General features: G+C 32.4%; 2 protein-coding genes across 2 annotated transcripts; one reads left to right on the top strand and one right to left on the bottom strand.

The window, feature by feature from the left end:
• Nucleotides 1–8,399: 8,399 nt before the first annotated feature.
• Nucleotides 8,400–17,827, bottom strand: LOC135834848 (uncharacterized). Its single transcript, XM_065348822.1, has 4 exons — nt 16,363–17,827; nt 10,546–10,978; nt 10,291–10,471; nt 8,400–10,206 (listed from the first exon to the last, which is right to left on the bottom strand). Exons 2-4 carry the CDS (start codon nt 10,757–10,759, stop codon nt 10,017–10,019), a joined length of 585 nt encoding a protein of 194 aa, XP_065204894.1. The 5' UTR covers nt 10,760–10,978; nt 16,363–17,827; the 3' UTR covers nt 8,400–10,016.
• Nucleotides 17,828–18,106: 279 nt separating this feature from the next.
• LOC135834847 (uncharacterized) lies at nt 18,107–22,156 on the top strand. The gene is made up of 5 exons (XM_065348821.1): nt 18,107–18,245; nt 18,342–18,462; nt 21,198–21,375; nt 21,462–21,648; nt 21,793–22,156. Exons 1-5 carry the CDS (start codon nt 18,148–18,150, stop codon nt 21,971–21,973), a joined length of 765 nt encoding a protein of 254 aa, XP_065204893.1. The 5' UTR covers nt 18,107–18,147; the 3' UTR covers nt 21,974–22,156.
• Nucleotides 22,157–24,958: the final 2,802 nt, after the last annotated feature.

The raw sequence follows: 24,958 nt of genomic DNA, 5'->3' as shown, positions 1-24,958 counted from the left end.
CTAAATGTAACCCAATCAGAAGAATTTCATTGAAGATACTACAACAAGCCATTAGCTATTCGCTGATTGCAAGAAATGTTTTTGCTTTTTTCTCGCAAATCATGAAAATGAAATTTTAGCCAATAGCAAGTTTACAGAGTTACGAGTTTTATTCAACAATTTTCATCTTTTTCTTTATTAATTAGGCCTGTTTTTCACAGCAAACAATTGATAAAAAAAAAATACTTGGCGTTCGACGTGAAAAATACTGAATGGATAGGTAATTATTGAAAAAAAATATCGTTGAAATAAAAATAATAAAATATAAAAACAAATACCTACATGATGCATTAATCTAATTCCAAATTCTAAAATCTCTCATCGAGCAATGATAAATACTAATCACCGATTGGTCTCTGCTATATACCGTTCACTGATTGGCTACTAATTGAATAAAAATTATGATTAAAATCAATTGCAAAAAAAATAGTAAGGTTTCAGGTGCTAGCAGCAAAAACCCTAAAAATTTAAATTTGTTTCTTTCGTATACCTACATATTTGTCAATTAATTAATGATCTTTTTCATTTAAATACATCCAAATTTACGAAACCAGAACAGATGGCAGCGATAATTTTATTGGTTCTTTGATTATTTCGTCTCAAGCCATACGTACTTATGTAATGTGAAGTGAAGTGTGAAATCTGTCTCTTAATTTAAGTCAAATCGATTGAAAATGGTTCAAACCCGTTTTGAGTAGTTCTGGAGCCTCCAGCAGGTTTTTGAAACTTGAAATTTTCACAAAATGTCATCAAATCAAGTTGGGAATCCGAAATTTATTCTGTAAACTAATTTCAATACGCTATGAAGTCGACTGTACACAATATTTCAAGTAGTGTTGGAGCCTCCAGTGACTTTTTGGAAATTACTGGAGCGTCCTGCAGGTTTTTCAATGCTCGAAACGTATATATTCTATCCCTAATACGAGACGATGACCATTCGGTCGCAGATCGATAATATAAAGTCGTGGGACTTTAGAGAAGTACGTATCGTGAATACTTATCATGACAATCATGTTATTTACAGAATTTCTGGTATATTTCACCAATAATTTTTGTAATACGTACTCGTATCTACCTTTAATTTATTCCAACAAGACAAATCTGTTCAATCTTCTCTTGTGTATGGGTATTGGTTCGTTGAAAATAAGTTCTTTTAAACAAAGGTAGGTTTAATATTTTCTGAATTTACGGGGGTGACATGGGTAAGTTATTGAGTACCTATACATTTCATGTTGCTATTTCTAACGATTAGACAGATTTTATCCTGAAAAGTATAAGTAGACCCCACCCCCTCTTCTGTATAAGCCATAAAAAATAGCCCAATTTTCAGCTCGATTGGCGACAAAAAGTTTTTCTGCCCAAAAAATTGGTGCGTTGAGGTTGCATTTGAAATATTTCTGGCACAGTTTGATTCATTTTATCGTCTTTTTTCTCTCAGTTTTGAAATTCGACTTGAGAAACGCCAAGTGCTTTGTGGTTTTTATTTTTACAATTTGATGTTTGAATTTTGATTGTTTCAGATATTTATTTTGCCTTCTTTTTACATTCTTAATTTCATTTTCAGTTCGAAGTTGATGATGGCACGTTCAAGTCTTAATGTAATTTTAATTTTCTGTGGCAAAATTACGATTTAAAATTGTAGTCGTCGTATTTCAATATTTCAGTCACCCAATTCGATTGCACAACCTCGTCCCTCCACACCCAGAGACTTGCTTACCAAATGTGAGTCAACGACTACGAAGTGTACTGACACCTAAAAGCATCGTTTCTCGTCAGCTATTTATCGCTGATTGCAAGAGAGTTTTTGCATTTTGCGTGAAAGATCTACATACCTATTTGAGATTCCACATTGCCTACAGAAAGAAATATTGCGAAGAATATGCACCATGTGAGCAGAACAAATCCAAACGCATTTGAGGTAACACTGGCCCAGTAAGGTATGTTTCATTCAGGGCACGAACAAAATAATATAATCCACAACTATTTTTTGTAGTTGTTTGTTCATAAACTGTGGAGATTCAGGCTCACATGGTTATAGTTCACGTTCAAGGCACTTGTTTGAATTTTTATGGACAGATAAAGTATTGTAATTTTTTGCAAAAAAAAAAATCACGATAGATATGAAAAAAAAATTACTAATGTCGAAATTGAAAATTGAAAAAAATTTCACTACTGTTTTTCAAAAGAAAATTTGATGAGAAAGATAATGATGACAATTATTACTATAAACCACAAATATTTCTCTTATCTTAAAAGTAAGTACTAGTAAGTATTCCTTTTCACTGGATTTGTTTTCAAAAAATCAATGTTTTTATAGGAGAAATTTCATTTTTTTTTTACATTTCCCAAACATTGAATAAATTTGATGAACAACCCACAGCTCCAAAATGAGATTTTCATCACCACACATAATTGTAGTGCATCGTTTCAACCTACTGACCAGCAAATATTTCAAGTGCTATAAACTGCATTTTTCGATTTTTGGTGAATTTTTAAAAATCAAATCTAGGTCAAAAATATGAGGGGAAAAAAATCAAAATTTTACCAAATTGACTTAGAAAACAGAAATTTGGCAAAAGTCTTAAGTTTACCAGCAATCGACGTAATAGAGTACCTATTGAAATTAGTTTCCCAAGTTAATTTCGGATTTCTAATTCCACTTGTTGAAATTTTGTTCAAATTCCATGCTTCAAAAATCTGCTGGATGCTCCAGAACTGCTCAAAACGATTTGAAACCATTTCCAATCGATTTGGTAAGTTGAAAATATGGCATACTCCAAATTTCAGCTTTCTAGGTCGATTTGATAAAATTTCGATTTTTTTCTCATTTTTAGCCTGAATTTGATTTTCATAAATTCGCCAAAAATCGAAAAATACACTTAATCACTTGAAATTTTGGATGATGATAAATTTTTGTATGGTCTTTGAATCTGGCTTTGTACAGTTGCGCAAGTTCAATCGCTTTGAAGCTCTGGTTAAAATAAGTTTTTCAAGCTGAAACTTTCAGGACATCGTTGTTTCATCAAAACGAATATTTTCGGGGGGGATGTCCTCCGATTAAAACATTGATTTTTTTTTCAAAAGTAGGAAATAAGGACCATTTTAATGTCGATGAATCGAAACTTTGAAAAAAATCCATCTATGATATATAACGACGAGCACAAAAAAAAAATGTCCCTATACCTACAACAAGCAATCAGCTATTCCCTGATTGCAAGAAGGTGTTTGCTCTTTGTTAATTGCCTTTTTTTCACAAATCAAATTCGATTCTAGCCAAAAGCAAGAAATTTACCGAGTTTGAGTTTTATTCAACAATTTTCATCTTTTTCTTTACTATTTTTCACAGCAAACAATTAATGAGAAAACTATTCGGTGTTCGACGTGAAAAATACTGAATGAATAATTATTGATGGAAATATAAATGTGGCTTTATATTCCTTTCCACAATAAATTGAAGCGTGGAAATAGGAAAATCAAGTTTAGTATCGGCTATATGAGTACAATCATGAATCATGATCTTAAGTTTTTGATTGGTTATCAAATAGGGCTGTAGTATTGATAAATACTCGTAGAGTCTTCTTGGAAGGAGTGCCAAGACTGGTTCCTTTTTTATTTGATTTTGGCAATTTCATACACATTCATGAGTTGCGGTTGCATTTGAAATATTTCCGGCGCAGTTTGATTCATTTTCTCTTCTTTTTTCTGTCAATTTTGAAATTCGACTTGGGAAACGTTAAGTGCTTTGTGGATTTTATTTTTACAATTTAATTTTTGAATTTTAATTTTTTCAGATAGGCATTTATTTTGCCTGTTTTTTTTTTTCAGACTATGTTCTCGACTTTATTTTCACTTTGAAGTTGATGATGGTAGGTCCAAGTCTTAAAACAATTTTAATTTTTTATGGCAATTTATAAAATAAACCGCAATGCGTTCTTTTTTAATTTTAGTTAATTACGATTTTAAAAATGTTAATCGTCGCGTCGTATTTCAATATTTCAGTCGTCTAATCAAACTGCAGAACCCCTCCCCCCTCCCCGCTCAGAGACCTGCTTATTACCAAGTGTGAGTCAACGGTTCAGAATCAGATGAAGTACACGAAGCGGAACTAAATAAAAATCAATTACTATAATTTAAATTTAAATTTAAATTACAATAAGATAAAAAAAATAAAACTTAAGCATGCATATCGTTGCACGTCAGCTATTCGTTGATTGCAAGAGAGTTTTTGCATTAGCCTTTCGCTTATATTGGCTACTTAAATGCTTTAGGATGGTTCAACAACATCAAATTGATTTTTCTGAATTCATCAATTCACTTGTTGCGGACAGAAAAAAGCCCCATTTCCATAAAATTGAATTGAAAAAAAAAAATATTTTAATGAATAGATGAATCATCGAGAGGAGAAATTTAGTCAGTTTTATCCTGATTTCGCAATGTTTTTTTCAACTTTCAAAATGAAAAAATTAACCAATTTCTGAAATTTTCATTCTAATTGAAGGGCACTTTTTAAGGAACCAACTTTTAAGAACACAGTAAAATTTAATAAATTTACTAAAATTATATCAGAATTTCATGTCTTTGGTTGGTCCAGAATATAGGTAGCCGCGATCGATTTTCCTGTAAGTTACTTTGTGGTTACATTATTCAAGTTGTAAAGGCGAAGGCTGAACCCAAGGACATACCAATAAATATCTAAATTTTAATTCTTTGCAAGGCATCATTATTCGCTGATTGCAAGAGAGTTTTTACATATTGCCTTCGCTTACTGTTGGTTGCTTTGTCACTTTGGAATAAATTATGACATTTTTTTTCTTTTCCTGATTTGAAATAGTTTCGAATACCTATTTCGCACTGGGATAAAATTGCTACCGATTTTCATGGTAGGCATCTGTATGCAGCATAATGTGACGTCGACCCGCAAAATTTTCAGGGGAGGCATCGATCATGTTCGCCTAAACTTGGAAAATGAACAGAATGATGCCCAGCTGTTTCAACAATTTTTGCGTAAACATGAAAATACATTATTTTCACAATAAAAAACAGGGCAATTGCAGAATTCAGAACGTACATACGTATAAGTAATAACGATTATGATGTTTATTTTTCAAAAAATAATTGGTAATAGAACATGAAAAGAAACATCGGTGTTTTAGCCATAACCCTTATTATATAAAAAAAATAACTTCTTTCTCAGAGGCTGCTTCCAAAAATCACCAACGTCAAAATTGAAAATTGAGAAAAATTTCATCACTGGTTTTCAAAAGAAAATTTGACGAGAATGATAATGATGCACCCACTTTTCATAATATTTCTCCAATCTTAGAGGTAAGCAGTAAGTACTCATTTTCACTGGATTAGTTTTCACAAAGTCAATGTTTTTATAGGGAAAATTCCATATTTTTTTTACGTTTTCCAACCAACCATTTAATAAATTTGATGAACAACCCGGAGCTTCAAAATCAAATTTCCATCACCAAATATGATTGGAGTGCGTCGTTTCAACCTTCTGCACAATTTTATTTTTGTACATCTGTGACGGCGATTTTAATAGACATTCCTTCGTCAAAAATAATAACATTTAGGTAAATAATAGATTTCAAACAATTGGCAGGTCAGCCAAAATTGCAAATTTTGCTTTCCAACTTAGAACTCGCAGGAAATTTTTTGAACTGGACAAAGCATAGATCGAAAGAGCATGCAACAATTCATCACCTGCCAAAACATCAGGTGGTAAAGTGCATTTTTCGATTTTTGAAAATCAAATTAAAGCTAAGATGAGGGGAAAAAATCAAAATTTCACCAAATTGACTTGGAAAGCTGAAATTTGGCATATACCTTATTTTTGACCTGTCAAATCGATGGGAAACCGACGACGGTTCAAATCTGTTCTGAGTACTTCTGGAGCCTCCAGCAGTTTTTTGAAACTTAAAATTTCACCAAATGAAGTTGGGAATCCGAAATTCATTCTGTAAACTATTCAATACGCTATGAAGTCGACTGTAGGTATATTTCAAGTAGTGTTGGAGCCTCCAGTGACTTTTTGCAAATTACTGGAGCGTCTTGCAGATTTTTCAATGCTCGTTTGGTCGCAGATCAATAATATAAAGTCGTGGGACTTTAGAGAAGTACGTATCGTGAATACTTATCATGACAATTATGTTATCTAAGTACATATTTCTGGTATATTTCACTAATAATTTGTGTAATACTACGTACTCGTATCTACCTACCTTTAATTTTTACCAACTCGAAAAATCTGTTCAATCTTCTCTTGTGTATGGGTAAATTGGTTCGTTAAACATAAGTTCTTTAAAACAAGGGTAGGTTTAATATTTGTAATTAATTAATTATCTTATCTTATCTATGTATTTCTGGTATATTTCACCAATAATTTGTGTAATACGTACTCGTATCTACCTGTAATTTTTTTGAATATAATTTTTTCCAACTCAAAAAATCTGTTTAATCTTCTCTGGTGTATGGATTGGTTCGTTGAACATAAGTTCTTTAAAACAAAGGTAGATTCAATATTTTCTGAATTTACTGGTGTGTCATGAGTGAGTAAAGTATACCTACATTTCATTTTGCTATTTCTAAGGATTAGACAGATTTTATCCTGAAAAGTAAGTAGACCCCCCTTCTGTATAAGCCATCAAAAAAATAGCCCAATTTTCAGATCGATTGGCGACAAAAAGGTTTTTTGCTCATAAGATGTACATATAAACTTAACCCCTTTGCATTTTTTGGATTTTTTGGATTTTCAAAAAAGACAAGTAAAGGGTCGTTTTTGACTAATTCGTGCAAGCTGAGTCCGAATCTGGTGTCCATTTTTGTCCTGGAACGCTGCTTCAGTGAGAAATTGCGACTATTTCACCGAATACGAGTCCGATTGCAAAACAAACGTCATTTTTGGATTCAGCGTGCTCGAACTGGTCAGAAAACGTCATGAAAAATGCAAAATTCGACTACTTTTTTTCAGGTCATTTTTAAAAAACAATGTCAAGTATTAAAAAATTTGTTCACTTCTGGATTTGGTGTACTGCATGTGACTGCATGCACCCTCACATTCATGCCTGAAAACCTTGAAAAATCGGTCGTTATCGTTGAATGAGAGGTAGGTTAATTGTACTTCTAAATGTAACCCAACCAGAAGAACTTCATACAGGGATGCGATGATACCCGATATATCATGATATTTATCGATACGTATCAGATCAGTAGTGTATCAATACGTATCGATCCAAACTTGATACCGAGCTTTTGAATTTTGTTTGTTTTTGGCTTTTTTTTATCTGTGAAAGTCTTGGCATTTCAGCCAACTTTTTAAGCTAAATAAACAAACAAAAGTATCATGATATTTATCGATACGTATCATGATATTTTCAGAAGTATCGATACCGTATCGATACAATTCGCATCCCTGACTTCATAGAAGATACTACAACAAGCCATTAGCTATTCGCTGATTGCAAGAAGTGTTTTTGCTTTTTTCTCGCAAATCATGAAATTTTAGCCAATAGCAAGTTTACAGAGTTATGAGTTTTATTCAACAATTTTCAACTTTTTCTTTATTAGACCTATTTTTCAAAGCAAACAATTGATAAAAAAATACTTGGCGTTCGACGTGAAAAATACTGAATGGATAGGTAATTATTGAAGAAAAAATATCGTTGAAATAAAAATAATAAAATATAAAAACATAATATGTATGTACTGTAAGGGGGGTCTGGACCCCTTGGAACTTCTAATCAAAACCAATCTTCAATCTTAGAACTGTAATCGAATATTTAAACCTCTGACGAATAGGACACTGCTTCCTTCAATCCGATTATTTAAAACCCAATCAAAAATTCTCGAATCAATTCAAAACGACACAACAAAATTTAAATTGATTTTCTTCATAAAACACAGCCAATACAATGTAATATTTCCGACACCATTTAAAGATAAATATCTTTACAGCTTTTAAATAGAACTCATTTAACACAACAAACTTTCAAATCAATTCATTAAAATTTACCACAGGTGCAACATAATAAAATTTATCTGTTTCAACTATTTTAAAAAAATCACTTCGAAAATACCATAGCTATAATAATACTTCGAAAACGAGATATGGAAGGATTTCTAACAAATCAGAGGTGTGAATTTCTAACGTTGGTCATTTCTTTCTCGACTATTTTACTCGAATGATAATAATTTAATAATTCGCCAAAAATTCCCTTCTATATTTTTGATGTACCATTAGAGATGTACCATTAGAGATGTACCGTTAGATCACGCGATTTTTCATATGGGTTTCTGCAAGCTCAGCATTACACTTTCAACACAACATTACCTCAGCAAGAAATTCGCATCGAAATCATTAACGGTATTTATGTAAAATATATTCGTAACAGTACCTATATGATGCATTAATCTAATTCCAAATTCTAAAATCTCTCATCGAGCAATGATAAATACATACTAATCATAGATCGGTCTCTGTAAAATACCGTTCACTGATTGGTTACTAATTGAATAAAACTTATGATTAAAATCAATTGCAATAGTAGGGTTTCAGTTGCTAGCAGCAAAAACCCTAAAAATTTAAATTTGTTTCTTTCGTATACCTATTTGTCAATTAATTAATGATCTTTGGTTCTTTGATTATTTTGCCTGAAGTCATACGTACTTCTATGTAATGTGAAGTGAAGTGTGAAATCTGTCTCTTAATTTTTCTAATTCTCCTTTAATTGGTTAACAAATGGGGCTGCAGCATTAAGTACCTAATAAAATACTCGTAGGGTCATCTTGGGAGGAATGCTAGGACTGGTTCCTTTTTTGTGAGCGTTAGGCAATTTCATACAGATTGGTGCGTTGCGGTTGTATTTGAAATATTTCCGGTGCAGCTTGATTCATTTTCTCGTTTTTTTTCTCTCAGTTTTGAAATTCGACTTCAGAAACGGTAAGTGCTTTGTGGTTTTCATTTTCACAATTTGATTTATTTGAATTTTGATTGTTTCAGATATTTATTTTGACTCTTTTTTTTTTTTTTGATTCTCAATTTTATTTTTATTTTTAAGTTGATGATGGCACGTTCAAGTCTTACTTAGAGCAATTTTATTTTTTTGCTGCAATTTATGAAATAATACTGCAATGTTTTTTTTTTTTCAATTTCAGTGAATTATGATTCAAGATTTTAGTCGTCGTATTTCAATACTTCAGGCGTCTAATTCAACTGCCCACCCCCCTCCCAACACTAGAAGACATTTTATCCGAGAACGCATAGTTTTTCGTCAGCTATTCATCGCTGATTGCAAGAGAGTTTTTGCATTTTTTGTTTTGCTTATTAGCTGCTTTAATGCTTTAGGATGTTTCTTCAACCACTCTTGATGGCTGATCAATAACATGATCTCACCTCAGCAGACATTTACCATCAATTTGAAAATTGATTTTTTCGAATTTATCATATTTCACTTCATTGTTAATAGAAAAAGGCCCCATTTCTATGAAATTGAATTGAAAAAATAATTTATTATACTTAATGAATTCTTGGTATTATGCCAAACTTGACCCTCGAGGGGAGAAATTTAATTAGTTTCAACTTTTAAAAACTTGGAAAAAACTGTGAATTTTTAAAATTAAGCCAGACTATCGAAAATTCTGAAAAAAATCACCAATTTCTGAAATTTTCATTCAAATTGAAACAGACTTTTTTTTTAGACATCAACTTTCAAGAACTTGGAAAAATTTGATAAATTAGCTAAAATTATGTAAAAATTTCATGTCTTTGGTTTAAATTCATTAATGGAGAAAGGAGCAAATTTTAAAACGTAAGTAAGTCAAAATTTTCATTCTGCATCACACTCGTTAATTTTCCTTTACGATTTCTGATTCTAATTCATGAAATCGTGATTTAATTAGGTGAAGAAAAAATACAATATTTCGATGGTCATTTAAAAATAAAGACTTCTTTGTGCACTCTTTACGTTTTTTCATTCATTTTTTCGTAATTTGATCGCCGCCAACAGTGATCCAGCTGCGTTATTTAAACCATTCTGCGTTATGGAACATTTCTGGCTGAATTTCTGACAAGTTGCATTTTCCGTTTCCCTCGAACGGCCGAAATTTTCTAAGAAATTCCATACCCAGGTATCTTCCAGAAGAAATTTCAATGGATAAAAACTGAAAAAATGTATCACAATGACGTAAGCCTTGGAGAACGTGAAGCAAGAAAATCACCGTTTGGAAATTCACAATCACACGTACCTGCTGAGAGCATCGAGTAATTTCTCTACTCCATTGGCTTTACCTTGTTTGACTTTCTTGGAAGCGTTACTGAGCGTATGACAGAGTGCTTTTTGGGTACACGATTGAAAATCAATATTATGCATGTGAAGTACATCATCGATACGTTCCAGTATCATATCGATTCCTCCGGGAAGATTTTCTTTTAAAAAATTATCAAAATACATCAGAAAGGGACTCGTTTTTTTATTCATAATTATAGTAAGTAAACGATACCTCTGGCATGATGACCCGATCCTGGCGGATCCCTAGTAGGTGGAAAATAAAGATGAACCACTTTAGGAACGATGAAAAACAACATTATCAGTATTCCTCCCATGGCAAGCAGAGATTTAATATTGACGTCGACGTGAGGTCTGGCCACACCTTGAGTTTGAGGATCTGGTTTTCCTCCGATTGGAATCGCCAAGAAAGGAATAGCGAATACCATTTCTACCTATTTGAAAAAATATAGGAACGAATAAACGTTGCGAAAATGGTACCTACTCGAGAGTTGTATAAGTAAAGTAAGTAATCTAGTGAAATTTCTACGAATACCCTGATATGGCTGGCGTCGTTATTAAAGGATAAAAATCGCGCTGATCTGTCGCTCGATGTGGGTATGCTCTTATCAGGCAATGCTTCAATTTTTTTAAACATACTGTCAAGTCTGGAAATAATACAAGATGGATATTCCAGCACTTAGGAGGTTGTTTTGTTTTCATGAGGGAAAAAATTCGAATGGATTACCGAGTCCGTCAGAATCTCACGACAGCAACCTCTAAAAAGACTACAGAAGAACAGTGCGACTGCAGAACACTACCATTAGGCACATTTTACACGGCGAAGTGGTATTTTGGTAGTGGATTTTGTAGCTATTTATATCTGTTTTTCAGTTTCATTTCAAGTATGATTATAATTTGATGAACCATCATTATTATTTATATTCACGTGAGTATTTTTCATATTTAGATTAGTATCATTATCAATTTTTACGACCACAGTGTTGGTCAAAAAAATTTCCGATGACATGGGGCAAGAGTGTTATAATTATGTATTTTAAAATCACGAGTTATGTACTCTTTTTCAAAAATTGATTGCAGAAATTGTGTGAGGAATGACTGAAAGACGTTCAGTACATCAAGATCATGCTAACGTGGATTTTTTTGCATCAGGTATAAAAAGAGGCTTTTGACCCATATGCGTGGGGCAAAAGTGATCAGAAGTAATTTTGAGCAAAAAAAGAGGAACTTTTGTTTTGTGATTTTTATTCAGATACGAAGTGAAGTACCCTAATGAACAATTTAATTCACGATTTTGATGCTTTTTTGCCCAAAATTACTCCTGAGGACTTCTGCCCCACATATGGGCCAAAAGCACTTCTTTTTACCCGATAAAAAAAATATATGTAAGTAATTTTCTAAAAGTCATTGGAAGCTCTCTTAGGGTGCATTTTGTGGTCAAAGGGTATCAAAATCAATTCCTTTTGAAAAATCGGTAGAAATGTTGCAACTTTTTTTAAAGCTCAATTTTCCCAAAATGTGGAAATTTTGCCTCACTCAGCTTACCCCTAATAAAAAAATAATTTTGATTTAATTTCCAAAAATTTGATTTTTACACGTCATCATTTCCTTTTTTTTTGCATTTTCAAGATGACTTGTCTCAAAACTACATGAAACGTGAAAATGAAATTTTAATTAGCATTTCGAAGATACACAACTGTACCCTCGAAAATTAATTTGACTCAAAATAAAAGCAATTTCTCGAGAGAGCCTTCCAGGATAACGTAGTGAAATCGGCACTTTCTTCGATTTTCAAGAAACTCACCTAAAATATTAGTTTATGGCACCTATCTAACGGATTTTTTTTGTTGAAAAATTCACAACTTTTTTGGCTACATTTTTGCAACCAAATTTTCAGAAAGCTCTTCACTCGACGACCCTCCACCCCTTCCCATCACATAAAAAAAATCAACAAAGTCAAAAATTGAAATCGGAAGAAAATTTACCGGCCAAACTGACACGTCACGTATTCCAACACAGTGTTACCAATTTCATCAAAAATATTTTTTCCAGTGATTTTAAGGTTTTTGTAGCGCCTTTGAATTTTTTCATTTTTTCACCACTTTTTAGACTAAATTCACTACTTTTTCACTACTTTCACTACGTACCACCCATTTTTAAAATCTTAATTTTTACACCACATTCATTTGTTTTGGAACACACCTAGGGGAACAAGCCATCAGCTATTCGCTGATTGCAAGAGAGTTCTTGCATTTACCTTTGCTTATTGGCTGCTTTGATGCTTGAGGATGTTTTTTTCAATACGAAAATTAATTTTTCTGAATTTATCATTCCACTATTTGTTGTTGAAAAGAGGCCCAAATTCCAATAAAATTGAATTAAAAAAATAATTCATCACCATTCTAAAATTGCGTAGTTTCTGATGAATAAAATGCTAAAATTTCCAATCATCATGTCATCACTGAAGCAAACAACTGCTGGTTAATACTTCTTTGAATTAGGTGCCAAAATAATTCAATAAAAAAAAGTGAAAACAACACTTGTGTTGGCAATTTGACTACGCACAGAATCTTTCCCCAGTTCCACCAAAGCTGTCTGTTTTTGATCAGTACATGATGCCATTTTAAGACTGATCATCCGGTTCATCCCGAATATATGTAGTATAACCAAAATGGCTACTTTTTCTAATTTATGTGGAAGCCTGAACAAGAACATTCTTATGCTTAAGTTTTCTCTTTGGGTAGCTAAAACGTTCAATGTATTTGTCGAGCATTTATTTCTGTACTCTGGTAAAATCAGAAAACTATAGAAACCTTGACCGAAGTTCAAACTCACGCAGATTTGTGTTATCATTAATTATTAAATTTTTAAAAATTTTTCTGAAACGTTTATACACGTTTCAAGGTTAAAATAAGTAGGGGAGATTGTTGTACCAGGGACCGATTTTTCGTTTTTTGGGAATGGACTCCACCCATTAATTATTTTTGAAAATGTGAATAGGGTGCATCAAAGAATGGTCTTTTACAAAAAAAAAACGAGATATTCACATTTGTTCAAAACTCATTCCCCTCCCCTCCCCTCCAGAATTTTTTGAAAAAGTCACTTTTGTTTGGTCCATGGTACAACGGGTCGTGTACCAAGGACCAAAAGGAAATTTACCCTGGAAAATGCCTAAAAGTTGGCCGTGAAGGCATAAAGTTCACGTATGGATCATAGACATTCATTATACATATTTACTTTTTACAATAAGATCATATGAAATTTTGCAGAATTTTTTTTTTTTAATTTCATAAGTTTGTCATGTTGTACCACGGACCATAGATTTTTCCTCAAATGTCCACCAATTTCAAATAAATTTTGAAACGTTTTCAGATGCTACAATGTAAAAACTGTGTAAAGGGCATCCTGGCATCTGAAAAAGTATCAAAATTCGTGAAAATTAGATGAAAAAATTGCGGTCCGTGGTACACGATGAAATTTGGTCCCAGGTACAAGACCTCCCAAAATTTAGAAAAAAATTTCTACAAAATTTCACACAATATTTTTCCAAAAAGTGAATAAGTATGTTGTATACTTACACTTGGATGGTGTAGCTACGTACACGTTGCACTAATTGCTTTGACAAATTTCAAATAAACAACAGGTCAAAATGAGTTCACAAAACATGGCAAAATGTAACTTTTCGTTTTAAAACCTGATAATCGTGTGCAAAATTTTCAAATGAAAACTTTATCGCCTATAGTTCATTTTGTGGCATACCCTATAGTGATGCTTTAAAACGTAGTGGGGTCCGAATTCCGCAAGTGGCGTTAGTGAGAGAAAGGTCCTTGGTACAACAGGTCCGGGGTACAACAATCTCCCCTACAATATAAATTTAGTAAATCAAATTGAAAAAAATTTTAGTGTTGATTTTTGGACCTCTTTTCCCAAATTTGGGATCCTTAAAAATTGAAATTGGCCCATTGAATTCAAAAAATAATTTATACTCAAGGAAGGGGGTCCAAAAATTTTGAAAAGTTCATAAAATATACTTAGTCACTAAATAAGCGCGTATGTGGAATTTTTTCAAAATAATTTTCATATTTAGAGTTTATTTTCGGTTGTTTGGGGGGGGGGGGTTTAAGAAATATCAATTTTATAGAAAAAAAACAGGGAGGGTCATCTCAGCGAAATTTTACAGAAATTTTTTAGTTACACCCTGAGGGATAACATGAGTATATATTTTACGAAAAGATCGAAAATTGGTGCAACATGCACAAAAAATCAAATTCTTGCAAAAAAACAAGCTTTTCCATATTATTTTTCAGGGTTTGGACTTCAAAGTCACCAATTTTTCAGAAAAAATGAAATTTCAAGCAACGTACTCCTGAAAAGACACGAAATCGACAAATTTCCACTTTTGAGCCTCAAAACGAAGGTAAAAACAAATACTCAGATAACAAAATATTGAAAAATTTTTGATCCCTCGCCCACCTACGGGGTTTGGCGAATGTCTCTTGTGCCAGAAAATTTTGTTTTGAGGTCTTTGTGCATCGAGCAAAATATCATGCTTCTACTATCATGAAATACAGTTTACTTTCTGTTTGGCACTGCTCTATTGAGGCTGAAAAATGGAAAATTGTCATTATCTTGCATTTTTAAGTACGCTACGCTGCTTCAAATTTCATTTCCTCAAAAATGTTGACCTTGAAAGTCCGATCGCCGCAAAAAATGACCCAAACGCACGTTTTTGCAAGATTTTGATTTTTTGAGCTTGCTGCACCGATTTTTGAGCTCCACAAAAAATATATTTCAAAGCTTGGGGTGTAACTAAATTATGTACCAATTTCGTAAAGGTGACCCTGTCCGTTTTTTTCTACAAAAATTTCAAAATTTTTGGACCACCCCTTCCGGAGAATGAGAAGTTTAAATTATTGTGAGCTCGTATGTGCACATTTCTCGAGTTGTGGAGGAAGGGGGGGGGGGGGTTCACTCAAAATTTTTTGGGGATTGTTTTACAACAAAACTAACATTTTGGGTGAGTTTTGTCAAAGTTGAAACAAATACCGATTTCACTATCTTATCCCGAAAGGCTCTTTTAAGCATTTTGGGCAATGCGCCTTCAAACGAAATAAACAAGCCAATGTATTTGCTGATTGCAAGATAGTTTTTGCATTTGCTTTCACCATATTGGTTGATGGTTGCATTGGTTGCCAAGTTAACTATTTATCAACTTTTCATTTCTTGGTCTTTTTTATAATTTATCAATTATTTTCATTAAAATGAAGTCGAATAAATCTTTCATAAATTAGAACATTTTGAATTAAATAAAATCATTCGTACATGAATAAAAAAAAAACAGTTGAATTGAACACATACTTATTTAAATTTGAAACCATTTAAAAGAAAATTCAATTTTTATCAAATTTGGGGCAGCTGGGCCCAAAAAACATGATTCTTAATACTATGGTGTAAAAGTCATGACAAGTCATAGCTCCAAGTGCATAAAAAAGTTGCCTTCCTCTGCCCTTTTCAGCACGTAAAATTGTCATTTTTTCTATGAGAACTTGTGTGAGTTTCAAAAAAAATGAGCACCACTGGAAAGAGGATACAAAGTCTCTTATACATATGTAATTTAGGTCCATTAAATAATATGGTCGTCGAGGTAATTCAAAAATTATCAAGTGTCAAAGTAAAAAAGCACCTAAAATTTTGAATGATTCAAATACCCGTATGAAATTAACACCCACTATTGCAGGAATAATTCTCAAAAATAGGCTCAATTTTCTTGATTAACCTTCAAATGTAGTGAAAAACACTGTTTAAATGAATATTCACCCGAATAAAGATAATAATAATGATGGTTCATTACTCAATCATAATCATACTTGAAATGAAACTGAACAGCAGATTTAAACAACTACAAAAATCCACCACTGAAGTACCACTTCACTGAGTAAACGGAGTCTAAAATTGTAGCATTCCACGGTCTCTGTTTTGTAGTCTTTTTAGAGATTGCAGTCATAAGATTCCGACAGACTCTAGCACTGACCTCTCATCGAAATTATTTTCAGTCGTATCTTCGTTATCACAATAAACATAATTTAAGCAAAGCAATATCACAATCACAGACAAGTACAAGTACATTTTGAATTTCAACACCAAAAAAAATCCAAAAAAAATCACAGTTCGCGTAAAAAAATCACAACGAAAACAATTATCAACTAAAGCGAAAAAAACAAACCGTAGTATTCCATTCTCTGAAAAATAACTCACTACAGATGTAATTTTAACTATATTTTTATACGATTGGAAAAAAATAACGCGAATTTCCTCATATTGTTCATTTCCTTTTTTTTCTTGCATTATAATTTTTCTCTTTATTCTTTATTGTTTCGAAGCTGTGTGATTAACACTTGTGGATTTTTTCTGTCGAAAATAAACAATGCGATGCAACGTCACAGTGCATGATTATAGGCGTTTACCAACTTATTCCGAATAAAAAAAATGTCAGTTGATTGATACTCGAGTGGAGAATTTTTTTGTTTTAAAATTTTTAATGATAGGTTGCCATGTTGAAGTGGATTTCTAACAAATTTCTCTCTTTTTCGAAGCGAAATATATTTCGAAGAAATAATGCAGTTGGATTATAATGCAACTGACGAGAACACGTAGTTGTTTGGTTGAGGATTCATTTTTATCATGATTTTTTCCAACTAGGTATCTACCAAGTCGAATATTTTTTTGTAGAATTACAAATGCCTGGGTCAATCCAAATAATATTTTCTGAATTTTTCGTTAAGTGATAAAATTACGAAAATGATTACTAAAACCTGTAGATAGGTATATATGGGTTGAGTTTTTTTTTTTTTTTTTTTTTTTTTTGAAAATCATGTCACGAATAAATTTGGTGCCCTTTTTTTTGCAGAATCACAAATGCCTGGGTCAATCCAAAACGAGTTTTTCGTTTGAATGATGTTGATTGTTAATACTTGTAAAATGTATGGGTTGAGTTGTTGTTGTTTTTTTTTTTTTTTTTTGAAAATCCTGTTACGAATAAAGTTAGTGCTCCTCTTTTTGTCACATAATAAAGAACTGTAAAAATGATCTGGAAAGAAATGATGGACCTAGGTACAAAATAGGTAAGTTCGAGATCTTGAAAACAATACCTAACTCATCGAAAACATTTCCTCTTTGACGCAATATAATGTTCCAAGGTATTTAAATCGTTTTATAACCGTGATACTAGATATATTTTTAAGATGAGCAAGATTTCGTTAAATGCTCAGCAATGCAGAACTCATGCATCCAATAAACAACTCGGCATATATGGAATCTTTATCATACGTACATATAAACAACTGTTTATTTCTCATACTCGTATTACGATGATCATTGAAAAATGCGTGTTAAAATCGCAACATCTTGTCAATGCTTTAGCGCCCTATGAGCGGACAATTAAACTGTTTCATTTTATGACCAAAGACAATATGCAGGAAGAATAGTTTACCGAAAACGAAAGTACTGAATTTTGAACTATACGCGGAAGGATGCGCTGCTTACACTTTTACTATTGTTCGATGTAATCTGTGTTGACAATAATTCTTACGTGAATTCGTTATATTTCGTATTTCATAATTATTATTACATATTTAAATATAAAAACCTGAGATTTCGATGACATTCTTATTATTACTTTGGTGTTCTTGGTGTCAACATCTTAACATATCTGCATAAAGTTTTTAAAATCTCAGTGCTGAATAGTCGTGTTTGTTGTTGTTGTTGTTGTGATATATCAAATATCGAATATCTACTTATTTTTTGCTAGTATTTCAAAATGAATTCGTCTTTTTATAAAGTATCTTTATTGTGCGTGATTTATTTCGCGATTGGTTGTCTGGCAGAAATATCTAATGATATTGAATATCCAAACAGGTATTTTTTTCAATGGTTTATTTTTTTTATTTTCTAAAAATTATCGTGAGTCGTTTTTTGAGTTTTTTGGTTTTAAAAATACGAATATTTTTATAGGAATAATTTACCTAAACCTGTGAATTATTTCAATTACCCTTCGAATGAAGAATCACCGGTTCAGAATTCTGAAAAACATCCTGGTGCCAGGTTCACGTACCCGACTGGTGCCACTTTAGAGGTAATACCTTCTTACATTACTCAATTAATTCAAATAATTCCAAGTATAGGGTTTTTACACGAATCTGTCATTTTTTATGAGATATCGAATACACTTGATGATGAAATTATAAATAATCATAGCGAATCGAATTAAAATCATTCAAGAAAATGACAGGGACGAAACCAAAGGGGGCAGGGGGCAGCAAAGTTTTCATTTTACATTTACATGGTACTTAAACTTATCTAACGAAATTTTTTATTTGAAAAAATCACTACTTCTTTACTACCTACATATCTTTTTTCAACCAAATTTTCAGAAAGCTCAGCGTTCGACCCCCCTTCCCCCTCCCACAATCCAGAAATTGAACGAAATTGAAAGAAAATTTGTACACGAGTACATATTTTTTAATTTCAATAAAAATTATTTTTAAAAGTTGTCGATTATTTCATTTAAAAAAATTTTCTTTTCAATAATTTGAAGGTTTTTACTGCACGTTTGAATTTTTAATTTTTTTTCACTACTTTATTGGCTAAATTCACTACTTTCACTACTTGTTAGATACTCTGTTTTATCAACTTCTGGATAGAGAATAAAAACCAACCAAGTAAATTAACACAATAAATCACTAAAGTCTGATGAAAATGAACTGCAGTTTGAAAATGCCAATCGACAACCTGAGTGAAATTTATCAAAAAAATCGAAAAATTGGCTACAAAAAACAGCTATGTAGGTAATTTTAAAATTTTTACACCCTGGATGAAATTTTTCCAAAAAAAATTGGAACATTGAAAATCAAAATTGGCAAATATTATGATTTTAACGCGTTACTTACCTACCTGAAATTACGGAAAAAAATTGAAAAATTGACTTAAAGTTGATAAATTATACGATTCTGACAAAAATCATAAAAACTGTGCAAAAGCTTTGAAAATAAATCCAAAAAATTGACTTCAAAAAATTTGTCAAATGTTGGAGCAGAAAAATTCATATGAATTTCGAAGTTTTAAAAATTCCAAGGGTGGAAAAATTCACCTTTTTCTCGTTCCGAATTCAAACTAAAAAACTGCAAGTAGATTCAAAAAATATTCAACGCAATTATAAACTTGCATAAGAAGTATCGGTTCTCGTTACTTTTCGATATAGGAATTTTCTAAAGCTGATTGCAAAAGAGTTTTTGCGTTGTCGTTCATCATATTGGTTGATTATTTCACTATATTATTATATTATCACGCACTTCTGATAATTAATTTAAATCTATAATTTTTTTTTGATCAAAAATTGGTCTCAAGTCTTGGTTTATTGTATTCAAAAATTAGCAGACTTTGATAAATTCAGAAAAAACTGAATTTAAAAAAATTGTCATTAATTTCCTTCTTTTTTTTTCGAAAAATTTCAAGAAGTTTTACACATTACCTACCAAAAATTATCCAAAATTTGCTTCAGTCGAGAATTGTCAAAAATTCTAGCTTGTAAAAAATTGAGATTGCCAGAAATAACCGAGAACGTCGTCTTATTTCTAAACTGAAAAATCTATGAAAGTAACTCGCCAAAGTTATATCTCAGATTTCGCTAAATTTTTTTAAAAAATGTTCCTTATGACGTGTAGATGTGCCATCATCATTAAACATTTAAAATTCAAAATTTTTTAGTTCGAGCCCAAAAAATTAAAAATGCATTATTCTATAATTTTTAGCTTTGATTTCTATATAGTTTTTCAACTTGTTAAAATTGGAATTAGGTATATTCAAGTTTCTGCCCTCGCATTCATTTGAGCGAATTTGTTTGTCTTTTCTAAAATGTGGAAACTTAAAATTAGAAATATTTTACCTCGTCTTTGAGCTCATAAATTGGGCAAACCGATGTATTTTTTAGATTTTTTTCTTTTGGGAGGAGGGGGGATTCCAATTGCAAATGTAACAAAATCATTTTACGTTTCAAAAAATAATGTCCTTTCAAATAAGTAAGGTCAACTCCATTTCAAATACTAGTATTTTGCCTTAAAATGTATATTTTCACATAATTCGATTGCTATTTGAACACGTATTATCATCCAAAGGTGTCACATATTTCACAGTTAATCAATATGCACATTCTTAAATAGCCTTTTTTCGAATATTTTGAGAATTCTTGCAAAATTTTGATTCATTTTGTTTTTCAAAACGATTGATGATTTCTGAGATCATAAAATACATTTTTTTTGTGAATAATGTACAAATTTCAGAAAATATAACTCGATGATATAGTAAGTAAGTAAGTTTTGTGTATTGCTGGTCAGGACGAGTAAAACGATCCCATATTGAATTCGCATTTTCAAATATTTTTAGAGTAGGTACTTATTCAGATATTTGGGCAATACTTCATTTCAAATACTCAAATTAAATATTCAATATTTCACCTCAAACAAGAGTATATTTTGGATTGCCCTTCTCATGAAGCAAAAAAAAAAAAAACAAGTAGAATTTTAGTTAGTGAAGTTGAAATGTAGTTACAAGAGTTGACATTTTTAGCGACCCCCCCCCCCCCACCTACCCACTGTTGAGAAACCACTTCGGTTCGTTACTGGAAAATGATTACCATTATCGTATTATAACTTTGTTTTTGACTTCGTTGCTCAAAAACTGTGTAAATAAAATCGATCATCCTATACCAACATGTCTCTAGAGTTGAATTATTCATTCATATGATATAAGTACTTACTTAGTAATTTTTCATTATTATTCTACTGACTGAATTTTTAAATTCGTTGTTTCAAGGGATACGGACCTCACGTCTTAGGCCACGGATTATACCCACTGAAATTCGACATCGGCGGTTTACTTCTAGGAGCCATGTTCGGACTCGGCGCATTGCTCTTCATTCCAAAACTAATACATATTTTAATTCCAGAATTAGCAGCCTACGGTCATTACGCAGCTACACCTTTCGGAAGAAGTTGGCAATTTTTTCGTTCACCTATTCGATGAAATTTCTTGAAAATGACAAAAAAAATTGATCAAACTTGACGTTTTTCATTTCAGACGTCGACGATTTACCTCAAGGTGCAAGCCAAATCGTATCTCAGTTCGATAAAATAATGTCAGATTATAACATTAATTCTTCGGAGTGCATGCAGAAGGCAATCTGTTCTTATATTCAATCATCTCGCAGTCGAAATAGCCGAGCTGAGAATCTCGATAATAATAATGTGGCTGATAATACGATAAGGTGATTTACTCGGTTCTATTGTTACCTATACGAGTAATTACACAGTGAAATTTGTTTCATCAGCATATCGGAGAAAATTTTGCAGCTCCCGTACTTAGACACCATCCCGTTTGATCATGGTGAATTTTTTTATTTTTTTTTCAGTGACAGTTTAATCGGTTTCTTAATCGATGGTTCGAAATTCAAATCAGCTATCGATAATGGTAAACAAGATGTCAGTTGTAGTGCACTGTATCCGAAATGCCCGTTCAATCAGAACAGTATCAGCAATGGAATCAAAGAACTTTTGCTTCACAATAATACATCTGCAGGAAGTCATCGATAGTTGAATGAAAGTGATTCGTTTTCTTTCTTATGAGTTATGTTAGTTTTCAGGCTTGTGTGAATATTCTATTAGGTATTTTATTTATACTGTAATTTTAGATGCTTTTAATGTAACTGCGGAATCATTACGAAAAGTGTACATTTGAAAAGAAATTGCGGTTGTTATACAAACGCAGCATTTAATTTTTTGATACTTTTTTTTTCTAATAAAAATTTTCAATTGTATTACCCATTATTTTTCATTTAGGTAATTAATAAACAGGAAAAAACCAAAGCCCAGACACAAAAAAAGACATAGGCCTAATTATAAATGTAGGGGAACCCATCAGTACTCGCTGATTGCAATAGAGTATTTGCTTACTGTCTTCGCCTACTATTGGTTGCAAAGTCATTTTAGAATAAATTCTGACATTGCTTTTTTTTCGATTTGAAAAAGTTTCGAAAATAAAAGAAAATATTTACCTAAAAATTTATGATTCCAATTACCTATTTGAATTTGAAATGTTTCTGATTTCTTTGAATTCGTTCTCATGAAGTGTACCCCAGGGATTTGGATGAAAAGTGGCCTCAGTGGTAGCCCTTGGCTCAAGTACTTCATCACCACTTACTTAAAAGTTGGCTGCTAGTTTCGAGTTTAGCTTTCTCAGTAAAATTTTGAATTTTCATATTTTCAAAAATCACTATACCCCGATACTCGGAGGTTTATTTCAACGGTGTTGTAGTGGGAAAATTCTGACCCACGGGCTCACACAAGGGATTTTCTTTCATGTTCCCATTCAACTGAATTTTTCATATCAAGTATAATTATCTTTTTAGAGGATTATTCAAATTTTCATCAAAAACAAAAAGTTTAAATAATCTTCGAAAAATATAATACGATAAATTTAGTTGAAAGGGAAAATGAAACATGCCCCTTAGTCAACTGCGTATAATTCAAAATTTTCCCACGACCCCTAACCTCAAAATGAACCCTCATTGGGGAGAGGGGGTGGTAAAAAATCGAATTAAGAAGCAAAATCCGTAAAATTTCGCATAAATGGTGGTTTTTTAGGTCGCAGAAGTCAATTTCAGCATTCATATTCTCACAATGATATTCAGCCTGAAAATAGTACAAAAACAAGCTATCAGCTATTCACTGATTGCAGGATAGTTTTTGCATTTGCCTTCACCATATTGGTTGATTGATGGTTGCATTAGTTGATGTTAGGTTTGCTTTAAATATCAACTTGAAGCATGAAGCTGATTTTCAGGTCTTGACCTTTTTTAGTAGAATGTACCTCAAAATGGGGCAAGTTGGTCAGAAAATTTTTGTGGATGGTTTTTGTGAGCGAGTCTGAAAGAAGGTGGGAAAAACTTGGTTCAATTCAAATAATTGTCTCTCGATTTAGGAGTGAGAATTTGCATGTGAATGGTAGATAAATATGAGCTATGCTTTGCGTTCCGGCCGTGAGTTGAAAAAAACAAAAATTTCGCTCGTACATGCCATACCCAGTATCCCTGCAAGAATGTCATATTTTCAGCTAGTCTATAGCTTGTTTTTTTTTTTTTTTTAATAAGAACTTTTACTTATCTCAAAAATAGCAAGAAAAATGAGTTTCTTTGTAATGAGCCGGGTAGGAACCAAAATATTTTTGAAAAAACTGAATCAACAATTTTTATACTAAAAAATGCCCCTTTTTCGACATAAAGTTTTGAAAAAAAATTAAAATTGACACGTTCTACAGCATTTTGAACTTGGAACTTTTTTTTTGACTAATTTGAGGTACCTCAATAATACAATCATTTCTGTAGGCGAGCAAAATAATGGAAAAGTGCTTAAAATTACAGAAAGGGACGTGGTATATAATGTAGAAAATCTCTACATATTCGTATCCAACTTTTGAAACTTTTATAATCTGAGGATTTTTTCAACTTTGGCCGCTGCTTCTTCGCTGTATAGGAAAAACTTGAGCGTCAGGGTAGTAGAGCGGGCAAATAGCGGTTTTAAAAAGGAAAAAATTGGCACATCAATTTTTTCTTCGGGAATGTGTTCGGATGGACCCTCTGAACCACCAAAAAAAAGCCGACTCTCCTATCCCTGGAGGAAAATTTTTTAGGGGGCTGAAACCGGTTCCGATTCACGTTTTTTGCGTTTTACTCCGTAAATATTAGGTTTTTGAGAAAAACTACCATGACGAAAAATGTTCCCCTTTCAATTCTCGACAATTTGATGCTACGCTCGATATCCATTGCTCAAGGGGGGTGTCCAAAAAAAGGGGTGGAAAGAGTAGGTGTTTCAAAAAAGGTCAGTCCAATAAATTAATCAAAATTACCACTTAAAATCATTCGTTTTGGCTCAAATTTTTTTTACAAAGTCTACTCACCCAACTACTAATCAAACTATCGTTGGTTTGTCTTCAACCCTCCTCGGGGGTTCGTGAGGGTTGCTTGATTTTTCAAGTAACACACTACTGAATCATATATTTGAAAAACAAATCTGGACGTGCGATATATCGAATAGTATGTTTTCGAGGTCGCTGAATACGAATATGAACTCATTTTTTGCATACAACCCCTCAAAGCCCCTCTGTGCCCCAAAATGGGGGTCAAAATTTTGAAAAATCGTGAAAAGTCGAGTGATATATCGAATGGTACGTTTTCGAGGTCGCCGAGTGCGAATATGAACTTATTTTTAGGGTCCCACCCCCCAATGTCCCTCTGTGCCCCAAAATGAGGGTGAAAATTTTGAAAAATCGTGAAAAGTCGAGTAATATATCGAATTGCATGTTTTAAAAGTCGCTGAGCACGAATATGACCTTATTTTTTGGGCCCAACCCCGCACAGCTCCCAACTGCTCCCAAAAAATACCAAAATTTTGAAAAAATGTGAAAAGTCGAGTGACATATTGAATGGTGTGTTTTCGAAATCACTTTTTTCCTGCTCTACTTACGATCCCTCAAAATCCCCTTACGCCCACTAAATAGGATAAAATTTCGAAAAGTCACCA

Source organism: Planococcus citri, chromosome 2 (assembly GCF_950023065.1).
Source record: "Planococcus citri chromosome 2, ihPlaCitr1.1, whole genome shotgun sequence".
NCBI classification, from domain to species: domain Eukaryota; kingdom Metazoa; phylum Arthropoda; class Insecta; order Hemiptera; family Pseudococcidae; genus Planococcus; species Planococcus citri.
Note: the sequence above shows the minus strand (reverse complement) of the source record. Positions and strands in the feature narration are given on the sequence as shown.